Source organism: Marmota flaviventris, assembly GCF_047511675.1.
Source record: "Marmota flaviventris isolate mMarFla1 chromosome 5 unlocalized genomic scaffold, mMarFla1.hap1 SUPER_5_unloc_1, whole genome shotgun sequence".
NCBI classification, from domain to species: Eukaryota; Metazoa; Chordata; class Mammalia; order Rodentia; family Sciuridae; genus Marmota; species Marmota flaviventris.
Window position 1 is genome coordinate 922997 of NW_027287679.1, and position 15669 is coordinate 938665.

General features: G+C 37.0%; 1 protein-coding gene across 1 annotated transcript; it reads right to left on the reverse strand.

Moving 5' to 3' along the window:
• Positions 1 to 1587: 1587 nt before the first annotated feature.
• Positions 1588 to 2542, reverse strand: LOC139703642 (olfactory receptor 14K1-like). The gene is made up of 2 exons (XM_071607122.1): positions 2294 to 2542; positions 1588 to 2223 (listed from the first exon to the last, which is right to left on the reverse strand). The coding sequence occupies exons 1-2, from the start codon at positions 2540 to 2542 to the stop codon at positions 1588 to 1590; spliced, it is 885 nt and encodes a 294-aa protein (XP_071463223.1).
• Positions 2543 to 15669: the final 13127 nt, after the last annotated feature.

Consider the following 15669-nt stretch of genomic DNA (forward strand, 5'->3'; position numbering starts at 1 on the left):
AAGTTTAATTTACAAATTAGGAACAGTGAGAGGTTAATATGCAATAATATTAGAAATAAAAAAATTATGACTACAAGCACTGTTAGAAAATTTATTTAAATTCTGTGCACTGTTTATTTCTACAATTTTCTATTTGATGTATTCTTACTCTCATTGACTGCAAGTAACTGAACTGGTAGAAAGCAAAATCACAGGTAAGGGGTGATTCTTGACAAGATGTGGAAACCTGTAAATAGAGACTGCTTGTTGTTCTCCTTTATAATGTGAATGTTTTTATCTTTCTTGACTAATTGCCTTGACTAGAACTCAAAAACAAGGCAATCTATGGCCAAGTTGAATGCTAACTTCATCTCCTTCCCTCTGCTTGAAGAATTTCAAGGGCTGTCAGACCTGGTAGTGGTGGGAGACATAGGTGTTGTGAAATTGCCTTTCCCTCTCTTTACAATTTTATTTTTTAAATAAATAAAAATTTCAGTTAATTTTAAATCCTTCCTCACAGTAAAAATTTATTTTAATTTATATTCTTAAATATATAAAAGAAGATTATAAACAATGATAAAATACATTGGGGAAATAGATGCAAAATAACCAGCAGCCAAAAATACTAATCTTGACAAATGGAAAAACATCAGTAACAACAAAAACAGGAATTCAAGGATTGGTAAGTTGAAGAAATGCAAGCAAGTTTGGTGTTTTTATAATATTTTAAATAAATAATTTATGAAATAATAAAGCTAAAATAACAAAATAAAAATGTTTATATTTTATGTTAATATTTGAAATATGAAATACAACATGAAAATGGACATAAATGATAAATTTTGTGCCATTTTGTGAAAATTTTGAGGATTATAATGTGTTTGTTCCCAATCTTCATCACCTTTTACTAAGACTTAGCATCTACATCTATGCATATGCCAGAAACTCTGATTCAAAGGCATTTATGGGGGGGGAAGATTTGGTTTGTAGTTGTTTTACATTTCTGTAGTCATAACCCTCACCAGTTGCTTGTCTTAGAATAAATCTTCATTATTCTACAGGCCAAGATCATTCTGGCTGGAGTCTTGGGAGCCGGCAGGGCTGCGTTTCTTTGGGAGTCTGCAGGACAGACTCTTCCGTCCCCAGAAGTTCCCTTCACACTGCAGCACAGGACAGCCCTGCCTCAGTGACAGCGAGGTCAGACCACTCTCCCACAGTCAGTCCTTCTCTGAGGAAAATCTTAGTCTGCAGTTTCTGAGGGTTGAGGTGATTAGATTGGGACCACCAGCCACCCCAAACCCTTTAACCTAGTCACATCTGCAAGAATTGTGTCAATAGTTTCTGAGGAGCTGGTCATTCAGAAAACTGCCCAGTATCATGGATGTTCTGATCACATGGATACGCTCTAAGGAAGAAACAATTGATGATTCTAAGATAATCATTTGTGATCATGGTCATGAACCTATAAACCTCATTCTAAATAAAATACACATGTATACAAACCAAAATATTCAGTTACTGACCTTATATCAAAATAAACCATATACCATAAACCCTCAAAACAACAATTTATAAAGATGTTTAATTAATCCTTTCTAGAGAATAGTCCTATAGTTTTCCCCCATAATACTTATGACACAGTTTCCATAGAATCTTCCACAGAGAGGCTTTGACGTCCTTGTTCCTCAGGCTGTATATCACAGGGTTCAAAGACGGAGGCATCACGGAATAGAGAACAGACACCAGAAAGTCCACAGGATGTGGGGATTCCGGCACTGGTTTCAAATAGGCAGTGACGCCTGTCACAAAAAATGTGGTCACCACTATGAGATGGGGTGTGCAGGTGGAGAAGGCTCTTGACCGTCCTTGTGAGGATGGCATTCTTGTGACAGTTTTGAAAATGCACACATATGAAAATCCAATGGACACAACACAGAAAAGTGCATATATGACCCCAAAGACCACACTAGCATCAATGGTGACATGTGACTTTGAGCAAGAAATCTTCAGCAGAGAGGGGACATCACAGAAAAATTGTGGGAGTTTTCTGGAGCCACAGAGAGATAAAGAGAAAGTTCCTGCAGAGTATAAGACCCCGAAGATGCCCCCAAGGAACCAGGAGACAGCCACCATCCACACACAGACCCCCCTGTTCATGATGACGTCACAGTGCAGGGGGTGGCAGATGGCCACATAGCGGTCATAGGACATGGCCATGAGGGTGAAAAGCTCAGCCCCAGCAAACTGAATCACCAACAAGACCTGTGAGACACATCCTGGGAGAGATGGTGCTCCTGTGGCACAAGGAGCTCACAATGAAGTTGGGGACAGTGACTGAGACAAGGCAAGCATCCAGGAGGGACAAGTTCTTCAGGAAGAAGTACATGGGGGTGTGGAGACACTGGTCCACGGTGACCAGGACGATGATGAGAAGGTTCCCCACCAGTGCCACCAGGTAAATCAGCAAGAACAGGAAGCCGTGTGCAAGCTGGAGTTCGTGGGCCTCGGAGAATGGTGTGAGGTAGAACTCCATCCCCACTGTGTGGTTGGCCATGGCCGCCATGCTGTGGACCTGATGGAGGGAAGGGGAGGGCGGACGTGTGACAGGTTCCCACTGAGCCTTGCTCTGGACCATCAGTGTGTGCTCACCGCTGGTGCAGGGTCCAGCTCTGCTCTGCGATAACGCTTGCACCCAAGGCTCTCCTGACACAGCAGGCTCAACGACCTGCCCAGCTCCACTCCCGATGTGCGTCACAGCAACGCCGAGAAGGCAGATCAGGGAGAAAACTGAAAAAACGAAAATTGGAGACTTTACATATCTACCAATAAATTTTATAAGTTTATAAAATTTATCTTGAATCATTCCTGAATTTCTAAGTAAAATTTTTGGAATAAGCCAGTGAACTTGTAAAGCAGCTCAAAGAGGGCATACCCATTGAATCATATTGAAATAATCCTGTTTTTAATACTTAGTAACATATTCATAGAGAGTTAATGTAGTTTATATTTTGTTATTAAATACATTGAACAAAAGTATAAAAACTGAAGCTTATGGCAAAAAGGAGAGAGAAAAAGTGAAAGAAAATTTATAATCATATAGGTGTATCATTATAATGAAGAAGTAATAGTGATTATGGATGATAAGTTAGAGAAGCGCAAAGAACAGGGGGGAAATGTTCACCATTACCAACCCACAGTCTGATTTTATATGCAGCCATACACAAATCATCTGTCTCTCTGTCTGTCTCTCTGACTATATTTCCAGTGTTTTTACAAAACAAAAGTCACAAATAATTATAACTATAATTATAGCTATAGAGCGCTGAGCATCATGGAGTTGAAATTTATCTTTCAACCTAAGTGGGTAATTTAATGTTTGAGAAAGAAGAAAATGTAGAAAATATTTTATATAGGAAATACAGAATGACTTTAATTGAATTTGAGTAAAAATAAAGCATTTCATAAAAATTAGATATTTAGCTGTAGGCCTTTAGAAAATAAAGTACTTACTTTATAAAGAAAATGATACTTTGCTAATTATTGCCATTGACTTCTGTCCAACTTGTCATGCTTTCTCCATCTTGTGAGTTAGAAAGGAATTAAGGCCTGTTCTAGCTAAGACAGCAGAACGCTCCTACGGATGGCCTGTGTATGAAATTTAAGGAATTGCTGTTGCAATCCCAAACAGATTCTATCAAGGCAGTGGATGAAGTTGCTCATCTGAGGACCCCATCAAGTTGACAATTCTCAGTGTTGGGTTGCGGGTGTTTGCAATCAGGACTATCTGACTGCATGAGCCAGCAGGAGCTAAGGAGGCTGCAGTGTGTGTGCTGACCACCAACCATGCACTCCTTGGCTGTGCTTCCTGAGTTATTTCCTCTCTGGAAATAAAGCCCTTGCATTTTTTAAAAATCCCGAGTAATCATCTTCTGAAAGGACCTACTTTTCTATGGCTTCCCCCAATGTTTTATATGTGATTCCTATTATAAAACCAAAGAAATAAATGCACTTGAAAAGAATTAAAAGAAAATGTGGAGGGAGCTGTATAACAGAAAGCCTTTTAAAAAACAACACTACAATTAATGTTTGCTAACTTGGAGATTTTCTGGTTCTCTTTGACTGTAGTTCTAGTTATAAAATGAGGAGTTCATATTCTGTGATTCCCAAGAAGCTTCCTTTTTTAAAATGGACTTATTGCTTTATGTAAATAGTTTTTTAATCAAATTCAAATGTAACTGCCCAGATTTGATCATTACACATTATGTGCATGTATTGGAAGTATTGGAATATCATATTGCATCCCATAAATATGAACTATAATGTGTCAATCAATCCTTTTCAGTCTTAAAGTGAGCACTTGAAAGTAAATTTAGATTTGGCATATATCAGCTTCCTTCTTGAAAACATACTTGGAGATATATATATATATATATATATATATATATATATATATATATTCATTCCATGGAGGATCTCTGCTCCCCAATAATTTCCCTACCACCCCTTGAAGCCCCAGTATTCAGACTCACCTAGAAGGACCAGAAACGCTGAAATTTTCTTTCTTTTGAGAGTCTTCAATCATCCTGGGTGTGAGGGAGAAAGCTCAGTGGTTTCACCTTGTCTGACGTCCCCTCTTTTCAGTGAGCCTGAAATAGTTTTCACTGTGTTCTGCATCATCCTTTGGGAAACAGTGGACTGAGGGTAGGAGATGAGGACAATTCTAACAGGGACCATAGCTGGTCCCTGTGGACCCTTGGTGGCCTGGAGTGACAGCAGCGTGCAGCCTGGCTCTGAGCCCACAGGCCTCACGGCTGGCTCTGTGCTCTGCCTCTTCCTGTAGCAGGGTCCCTGAGAAGTGCCATCAGCCTCCCAGAGGGGGAGGAGCTCCCAGAACACTGGGGCTGTGCTCCACTGCAGTCAGAGGGACACACTTCCTCTCTGAATTCCAGGCAAGCTGAAGTGGGAGCTCCAGGGCATGTCTGAAGGGGTCAAGAAAGAGGTCCTAATGATATTTGCTTCTTTTCCCTGCTTTCCTCTGCTGCTTGCAAAGTTTGCACTGGGATCTAAAATGTGTCTCAAAACAAAGGTATGACTCCACTACACAAAATCCACACGGAAGTGCAGGCACTATAGTTATAACGATACAAATTATAACTAAAATTTTATATATCATATTGAAAAATTAAAACAGCATAAATTCCCTGAGCTGAACAGTACAAGTCTAGAGTAGAATACATTGCAACAATGTAATTAACTTCAAGAGTTGAATGAAAAATTTTACATAAAGTTGTGAAAAGCTTGAAGAATGTATTTTACAACCACAATGTTAAGTCACATAGAATAGGGCACAGACAGTACCATGGACTGATTTGTCCTCCAAAATTCTTATGCTGAATCCTAACTCAAGTGAGGGACAGGAGCGTAGCCCCTGGAAGAGGGAAATGCCTGTGAAATCTTTAAGGAAGAAGTCCCTAGCTTTTGTTAATGTTAACAGTCATTGTAATACAGTTCTGTTTCCCTCTTCTTCCATAATTTTCATCTGACATGACTTTTCCCTGCAACATATAGTAGGTGTGTTACATCTACAGTGTGATAATCAAGAACATGTTATGGTATAAAGAATAAAAGTAGTGGATCAGGAAACAGCCTTCCTAAGTGACCAAAAAGTTCTTTGCATGCTTCATCATACTCTTGAACCAGACTGACACTGTTTCCTTCCTGTATCTACAGGTGTTTGGAGTAATTGAGATAATTTTTTTTCCTTTCCATCCAATTTTTCTCCTGGACAATTGGAATTCATGGCTGTAATCTTGTGTGGAGTGGCTAGTTCTGAGAAAGTTCAGATATTGTCAGTCATAGGGGTTGAGACATGATGTCAGGATTCCAGAGAAATTCCTCATGCTATGACTCTTCCCCATCATCCCAAGCAATCCTTAAGGCCAAATTCGCCCTCCCAAAGGTCCATACATTAAGGGAGAAAAGGTGGAAAAGTTAACTCTTAAAACACAGAACTTATATTTAGATATCATTAAAAGAAAAGCCCAAGAAAAGACTTAGTGAAGGCAAAAAGTTCAAAAGAGGAGACATTTTATGCAAATTCATGTTATCAATTTCTATTATTATAAGAGTTAGTCCACAAGAGGGAAATGGTTTTAAGATGGACATTTACAGAGTTTCAGATTGGCCAACTGAAATGTCAAAAAGTCATACCTTAGAGACTGATGTGGCTCATAAGTCCTTCTAGCACCTTATTTCCTGATTAGATGTATCCCTTCAATGAACAGGGCTAAGAACATTTACTAGTTCTCAAAGTTTTCTGGTGGAATTCTTTAGGTTTTCTAGGTATAGAATCATATCATCAGCAAATAGTGCTAAACTCAGTTCTTCTTTTCCTATCCATATCCCTTTAATTTCTTATACCTGTCTAAATGCTCTGGCAAGTGTTTCAAGAATTATGTTAAACAGAAGTGGTGCAAGAGAGCATCCCTGTCTTTTTCCAGTTTTTAGAGGGAATGCCTTCCATTTTTCTTCATTTAGAGATGTTGGCCTTTGGTCTTAGCATAGATAGCTTTTACTGTTGAGATATGTTCCTGTTATCCCTAGTTTTTCTAGTGCTTTGAACATGAAGGGGTGCTGTATTTTGTTGAATGCTTTTTCTGCATCTATTAAGACAATCATGTGTTTCTTTAAGTCTATTGATGTGATGGATTACATTTATAGATTTCTGTATGTTGAAACAACCTTGCATCTCTGGGATGAACCCCACTTAATCTTGGTGCACTATCTTTTTGATATACTTTTGTATTAGATTTGCCAGAATTTTATTGAGAATTTTTGCATCTATGTTCATTAGAAATATTGGTCTGAAGTTTTCTTTCTTTGATGTGTCTTTGCGTGGTTTTGGAATCAGGGTGATATTGGCCTCATAGAATGAGTTTGGAAGTGCTCCTCTATTTCTATTTTTCTATTTTCATGAAATAATTTGAAGACTATTTTTTTTAGTTCTTCTTAAAAGGTCTTGTAGAACTCAGCTGTGTATCCAACTGGTCCTGGAGTTTTGTTGGTTGGTAGGCTTCTGATGGGTCCTCTATTTCCTTGCTTAAAATTGGTCTATTTAAATTGTATATATCATCCTGAATCAATTAGGGCAAATTATATTACTCTAAAAATTTTTCAATGCCTTGGATATTTTCTATTTTATTGGCACAAGTTTTCAAAATAATTTCTGATTTTCTTCTGTATTTCTGTAGTGTCTTTTGTAATATTTACTTTTTCATCACAGATGTTAGTAATTTGAGTTTTCTCTCTCCTTCCCTTTGTTAGCATGGCTAAGGGTTTGTCAATTTTATTTATTTTTTCAAAGAATGAAATTTTTGTTTTGTCAATTTTTTTCAATTGTTTCTTTTGTTTCAATTTCATTGATTTCAGCTCTGATTTTAATTATTTCCTGTCTTCTACTGCTTTTGGTGTTGATTTGTTCTTTTTCTAGGGCTTTAAGATGTAATGTTGGGTAATTTATTTGTTGACTTTTTCTTTTTTGAAGAAATGAATTCCATGCAATGAACTTTCCTCTTAATACTGCCTTCATAGTGTCCCAGAGATTTTGATAGATTGTTTCTGTGTTCTCATTTACCTCTAAGAATTTTTTAATCTCCTCCTTGATGTCTTGCAATCCATTGTTCATTCAGTAGCATATTATTTAGTCTCCAGGTGTTGGAGTAGCTTTTATTTTTTTATTTTATCATTGATTTCTAATTTCATTTTATTATGATTTGATAGACTGCAAGGTAGTATCTCTATATTTAGCATTTTCTAAGAGTTGCTTTGTGGCATAATATATAGTCTATTTTAGAGAAGGATCCATGTGCTGCTGAAAGAAAGTGTACTCTCTCTTTGAAGGATGAAATATTTTATATATATATATATATATATATATCAGTTGAATCTAAGTTATTGATTGTATTATTGAGTTTTATAGTTTCTCTGTTCAGCTTTTGTTTGGAGGCTCTATCTAGAGATGAAAGAGGTGAGTTGAAGTCACCCAAAATTATTGTGTTGTGATCTATTTGACTCTTGAACTTGAGAAGAGTTTGTTTGATGAACGTAGATGCTCCATTGTTGGGGCATATACGTTTATTATTGTTTTGGGCTTGTTGGTGTATGGTTCCCTTAAACAGATGAAATATCCTTCTTTATCCCTTTTGATTACCTTTGGCTTAAAGTCTACTTTATTTGATATGAGGCTGGAAATCCCTGCTTGCTTCCGCAGTCCATGTGAGTGGTATGATTTATCCCAACCTTTTACCTTCAGCCTGTGGATGTCTTTTCCTATAAGATGAGTCTCTTGGAGGCAGAATATTGTTGGGTCTCTTTTTTTGATCCAATGCTAATCTATGTCTTTTGATTGGAGAGTTTAGGCCATTAACATTCAGGGTTATTATTAAGAAATGATTTGTATTCCCAGCCATTTTTGTTTATTTTTGGTATTTAACTTGACTTGGTTTCTCTTTTGATTAGTGTTTCCTTTAGTATAATACATCCCTTTGATGATTTTCATTGTTGTTTTTCATTTTCTCTTCATGGAATATCTTGGTGCCGTGCAGGCTTTCTAGTTGTAAATTCTTCTAACTTTTGTTTATCATGGAAGGTTTTTATTTCATCATCAAATCTAAAGCTTAATTTTGTTGGAAATAAGATTCTTAGTTGACATCCATTTTCTTTCAGAGCTTCGTAGATGTTGTTCCATGATCTCCTGGCTTTCAGGGTCTGGGTTGAAAAATCTGGTGGGATACGAATTGGTCTCCCCCTATATCTGATCTGATTCCTCTCTCTTGAAGCCTTTAGGATTCTGTCCTTATTCTGAATGCTAGGCATTTTCATTATAATGTGCCTTGGTGTAGATCTGTTGTAACTTTATACATTTTGTGTCCTGTAAGCCTCTTGTATTTGATTTTCCAGTTCATTCTTCATGTGTGGGAAACTTTCTGATATTACCTCATTGAAGAGATTGTGCATTCCTTTGGTTTGAAACTCTTGTACCTTCCTCTATCCCAATAACTCCTAGATTTGGCCTTTTGATACTATCCCATAATTCTTGGATGTTTTGTTCATGGTTTCTTGCCATCTTCACTGTGTGGTCAATTTTGTTTTCCAGATTGTACACTTTGTCTTCATTATCTGAAGTTCTGTCTTCCAAGTGATCTAGGTTGTTGGTAGTGCTTTCTTTTGAGTTTTTTAATTTGATTTATTGTTTTCTTCATTTCAAGGATTTCTGTTTTTTTTCAGAGTCTCTGTCTCTTTCTTGAAGTAATATTTTGCTTACTGTATTTGCTGTTTTATCTCTTTGTTGGTGTGATCAATGGATGCTATTGCTCTCTTATCTCTTTGCTGGAATGATCAGTTTTTGCCTGTATTTTTCATTTAGGTCATTCTTTAATTCACAGGTTATTTTAATTATAAACATTCTGAACCCCTTCTCTGATATTTCATCAACTGCACTGTGCGTGGGTCCTGTTATTGTAGTATCCTGATTTGTTTGGGGCCCTTTCCTCCCTTGTTTTTTTTTTTTTTTTTTTTTATGTTGACTATGTGATTTCCTTACTTGAGGTGTGGATCTGAGGTATTACAGTTTCTACCCTATAATCTTGTAGTATCTGTGCAGATTATCTGTACCTCACCATGGTATTGGGCTTCCAGATCCTGCTGGTGTCCCAAGGTGGACATTACTATAACTATAGGTAGTGGAGGCAATAGTGGTGGTAACTTCAGATAGCAGTGGGGGTGCCACAAGATGGATGCAAAGTCTTTCAGAGATGGGACTGAAAGGATGGGCTATACACTGGCTTTGGGATGCCTGCTCCAAGATGCAGCTAGCTCTTAGGCCCTGTCTGTTGTCCTAAGGTAGAGGCTACTGCATGGAGAAGGCTTTGGGGATGACTGCAGTGTCTCAAGATGGAAGTGGTTTAGATTTGGGCTCTCAGGCAGTGGTGGTAGTGGGGGTGGACCAAGGCCTACACTAAGCCTGGGCTCCCACACAGATTGGTGGAGGCAGATCTTGGCTGGGCCTGAGCTCCTGCGGGTGTCTGCTGGTGGGTGGGGGTGGTCCTTCTATGGTATAAATTTAACAAACTAATCATAACACCAATGTAAATTTTGAATTGAAAAATCTAAGAAAAACTAAGCAAATAGAGAGTTAATCCACATTCATAAATAGGAAAATTCAATGTTGTTAAGATGTCAGTATTTTACATCTTGATCTACAAAGTCAATGTAGTACCAATCAAAATGACAGTAAGTCAGTAGGTATCATGCTGCATTTCATTTTCCTACCTAAGTGCTCTGAAATTTCTCTTGTGATTTTTTTCTTTACATATTTCTCTTACCTTTTAAAAATTTTCACCTTAATGCTTACAGTCTCTAGTGTGTGTTGATTTGAAATAAATCATTCCCATTTTTCTAAAATGTTGGAATCATCCATATGTGCCTGGATTTGGGCATGTTACAATTGGTGCCACAGCACTGCCAGTACAGTATTACTATTTAGAAAGCCACATCAATGGAATGAAATAAAAAGAGAACACCCTGAACTTCTCAACAACTTAGATATACTACAACTAATTATGAGTTTGGTAAATTTTCAGAATAAAAAATCAATATATAAAACTCAAGTGTATGTCTATGTTCTGGCAATGAATGGACTAAACAATTACAAAAATAATTTCTGAATTGGAAGAATAGTTCCATGGTAATTTGTAGTATGGGTGAGGCCCTAGATTCAATCCCCTATATATATAAAAAAATTCTATCACTATGTTAAAAATAATAAACTGTTCAGGATAATGTTAACAAAAGATGTGCAAATTTATACTCTAAACAAAAGAATCTTTTTAGATAAATTAAAGAATAACCAAAGAAATAGAAAGATATACCAAGTTTATAGCATGGATGACATTATCATCAAGTGGCAAATATGTCTTATATTAAATTATAGAAACAACACATTATATTACCATCTGATATTTGGCAGAAATTGACAAGTTTACCATATAATATTCAAATAACAAAATCAATTCTGCACAAAAGGTTGACAAATTCATAGTGCTCACACATCAATTTTAAATTGTACTACAGACTTACAGTACTAAAGATTCTGTTGTTCTGGTGTAAAAATAGTCATACAGATCAACTAGATATAATTGTTAAACTCTTACATTCATATATGTGATTTTTTCCCCCTATTTTTGGTATTGGGGATTGAAAATAGGGGTGTTCAATTACTTAGTCATATCCACAGCCCCTTCTAAAAGTTTTTTAGACAGGATCTTGCTAAATTGCTATGGCTGTCCTTGGACTTGCAGTCTTCCTGCCTCAGCCTCCTGAGCTGATGAGATTACAGGTATGCACCACTATACCTGGCAATATAAGGTGATTTTTTAATAAATATGCTGACACAGTAAATTGTGTGTTTGTGCACTGAGACTACTGTTTATTTATTCACATGAAAAATAGTAAATTTGCATCTGTATCACATATCATACATAAATAACTCAAAATGCATCAATTATCTGAGACAGAAAATGAAAACTATAAAGATCTAAGAAGAAAATATAAACAGAAAGAAAGAATTATTACTTTGGGTTTGGAAATAGTTTCTTTGACATAATACCAAAAGCGTAAGCAAAAAAAAAAAAAAAAAAAGGAGTGGAATAACACTGAAATTCATCACAATGAAAAACAACAAAAAATGGAGCTTTTGTGTTTAGAACATCATAAAACTATGAAAAACTACATAACATATAGAAAAAAATATTTGTAACTCATATGTTCTGTTATAATCCTATATCTAGAACTATAAATAACATTTAAGCCTTAATAATTAACAGATACATAACCCAATTTAAAAATTAACAAATCACCAGATAGACATTTCCCGGAAAAAAGATATTACAACGGACCAATAAGTACATAAATGACATTCACCACATCATTAATTATCAGGGACATAAAATGAACACTACAATGTGATATCAACTTGCACACCCGGATCATTTTGTTCAAAATAGCAATAATACCAAGTGTTTGTGAGAAAGTGGGCCAATTATAACTCTGTACACTGCCGGTTGGAATGTAAAGTACTATTCTTATATTAGACAATGTGAAAGGTAGTATGATTTGAAAAATAATCTGGTAAATGATCAAAGAGTTAGACATAGAGTCACCAGAGGACCTCCTAATTGTATTCCTAATTATATACTAAAAGTAAATGAAAACACATTTTTACACAAAAATTTATACACGTTTTCAAATAAGAGCCCAGTGCAAAGATTCACAAACCGATAGATCAATAAACAAAACATATTGTATCCATATGGTAGAATATTGTAGGGTAATATGTCGGTTGAAGTTTTGACACCTGCAACACGGATGGGCCCTGAGGACCAGCTGAGTAGAACTGACCAGCCCTGGGACACTAATAGCCCAGTTTATGCAGAGAGCTGGATTCAGGTCTGCAGGTAGAAGGGGGTCAGCGTCTGTAGAAGGTGGTGTGGGTGGGGGATGACCGCTAGTAACGAAGGGTGGTGGGGTGATAAAGGTGAAAAGCTATGTCGATTCTGACCACACTCGGGAAGATGCTAAAAAAAACGTTGAATCTTACACTGTAAGTGGGCAATTTACGTGGCATGGGAGATCCATGCTGGGCCCCAGGAGGGACCAGTGAGGCTCCGACAGAGGGCGCCACACCGCAGCTGGCACGTGGAACTGCGCACTTAGTGCTGCTCTAAAATCCTTGTTCTCTCTTATTGAGACGACAGCCTAGGTCCCTGGGCCTCGCTAGCTATCCCTTCATCCACGCTGAGCAATGCCAGGCCCGATTCCTGCCAGGAAGACGTGCTTCTCGGCTCTCCTTGACTTTCTGAGGCCCTGCTCACCCACACTGCCCTCTGCCCTGGGCATCCACCACCTGTGTTCTCCGCTCCTCACCGCCCACCTGGGCATTTCCACTTGCTTGTTCCATCTTCCCCAGGCCCAGGTCTAACTCCAGCCTGCACTCTGCTATTCAATCTTCTATACACTTTTTGGCACTGAACTGCTCTTAGGACCACATTTGAATCCTACACGTCTACATCCAGTGCATGTACGGTATTTGAATCAGATCATTCCTCTGACTTGGATTGTATTGTTCCTTTTTAAAAATGTGTATGTTATTGGTCAAAATGCTCTAAAATTTTCTATTGTTTTAAATTTATAATGAGTCCGTGCCTCAATTCTTTTAACATTGCACATTTTGTGAGGGAATTCCTCTCCTCTATATTACATATTTATACATATATCTCATAAAATGTTTCACATATGATATAAATGATTTATGGGAAATATATGATCATAGCATTCATCTCAAGGTTTATCATTTATTTTTAAAAATATCAGAGGCTGAAGCTTCATTTACATAGAGACAAAATATTTTTCTTAACCATAATCATTAGTAGGTGACTTAAGGTTTGTTATAGTTTAACATTTTAAATACCTTAGCAAAGACTTAGGCTATTAATTGCAGTTTTGATTCATTTTATCTATATGAAAACCATCATATTTCTTAAATAATCTTTTACTATACTCTATCTTTAATAAGCTTAGAAATTTTCCCAGCTAGTAATATTATTTGATTGGGTAATATAGTGTTTATTATTATATTTGCCTATTTATCATTATATTTACTTCCTTAAAGTCAAATATAAAAACATTGGTTTAACCCAAAATTGAATTAAATTTCTATAAAAAATTCAAGCTATTATATGAGTAAGACAATTTGGTTGAAGAGTAGTGAAGTGTAGACTTTCTTCTCACTCCTGTTTTGGGGGATTGAATTCAGGGATCTTAACCGCTGAATAATCACCCCAGCCTTTTTTTTTTTTTTTTTTTTTTTTTGAAACAGTTGCTGAGGCTGGCCTCGAGCTTGTGGTCCCCTGCCTCAGTCTCTGGAGTTTCTAAGATTATAGACTAGTGCAACCATGTCCCACCTCCAAAGTAGTCTTGTTTTTAATAAGGTAGAAAAGTGTTATGAATTACTTCACTGAACTCAGATATTGCTTTTTAACCTGTGTGCTTGAGCAGAGGAGAAGCATTTGTTTTAATGGTCTGCTAGACCTGAAAAAGGGAAAGAGAGGGAAAGGAATTCACAGCCATCCCTGTTTATAAACTATTGCATGCACTGTGTTGAGTCCTGTTCTACAGTAAGTAGAGGAGCAATGTGCAAATTAGAGAAGCATAATCAACCTCCAAGTTATATATTAGTCCATTAAAAATAAGTGTAAAGAATTCCTAGCTGACACAGTGCAGTCTACCGCAAGGACATCACCACTATTGTAAGACACATGTGCCAGGACCAGTATTTGGCGATGTCATCTCTGTGTCTGTGTGGATATGGGTCTGCAATGACTCGTGGAATATCCTGAAGGAGGAATGCTGAGCTCCTCTCATGATCTGCACCCTCTAGCTTTACCTGCAGGATCAAGTTCATTATATGCCAGGATCGCAGATTTTTTTCTTCAGGATGCTAAGATCCAACTTTGGTTGATTTAAGCCATATAAAGGGAGGTATTCTGATATTGGCCTGATTTAACCAGCTGGAAGGCCTTTTAGAGAGGATCGTGCCTCACCCTGAGAGGAACAAACACTCCTGCTAGCTTCAGAGAGGAAAGCAAGAGTCCTTCTGCTGCAGAGGAAGGGGATCACTTCAACAACCACTGCAGTATGGAAGATGACTCTGAGCCACATGCAAAAGAGCTCACTGAGCCGAAGGCCCAGCTTAAAATAAAGAGAAGCTCATTACAGTGCTAGGTTTGTGGTTAGTGTTATGGAGAAGAAGAAAGCAACACAATAATAGGGGTTTTATAAGGCAGTTAGGGCTAGGGTAAAATCTCGACTGCCTTTCATCTTATATAATACCAAAACAACCACATATCTATCTATGTATAAATATGTATGTCATACATAAAATTTAAGAAAAAATATGAAGATTTTAGGAAACAATTTTCTATTAAAATTGATCACATCAGTTAAGCAATTGTTCAAAAAACAGTGCAAATCAATTGCAGTATATTTCACACCTAAGGGTTAGAACACCTAAGAATGTAAAATCCACACTCAGAAATTCTTAAGAACATTTCAGTATCCTATGTATAAGATAATCTGTAGAGGACAAAAATAAATGAGAGTTACTCAGTCATCCAGTACCCCAAAAGACAGTGTTCACCACAAACACAACATGCCAAACCTCCAAGTAATGCCTGTTTTCTCCACCTAAGTTACCTTCATTTCAATATTTATATTAAAAGTTGTCTATGAGTTAATAGATAAAAAACCATGAGTCATTTCAGCAAAATGGTAAGTCCAGGATATACTGGACTCTACATAAGCAATCCCATGTCCAGATTAAATGTACCACATGCTAAAAATCTGAGTGCTACAATCAATTAAGGGGCTGCTTCCACAGATGACCACCTCCATTTGCTAAGTAGGGACAACACACAGATGTGCATTATCTATCCTAACAATGTTTGCTGGTGATTTATGCTGTGGTTAGTAGAACTACAAAGATGAGAAAACTTGATGCTGATGTGCATTAGCCTGCATATAAATGTAAGCATATCAAGTGTGCTCAAAAACAAAGCATAAATACAATTACCCAGC

Bases quoted from the DNA above. Each gene is read 5' to 3' on its own strand.
- LOC139703642 (XM_071607122.1), bottom strand. From the start codon at position 2,542: ATGGCGGCCATGGCCAACCACACAGTGGGGATGGAGTTCTACCTCACA. The intron at 2,224-2,293 runs GTGAGCTCCTTG...TTGGTGATTCAG, and splicing joins TCACTGTCCCCAACTTCATT to TTTGCTGGGGCTGAGCTTTT.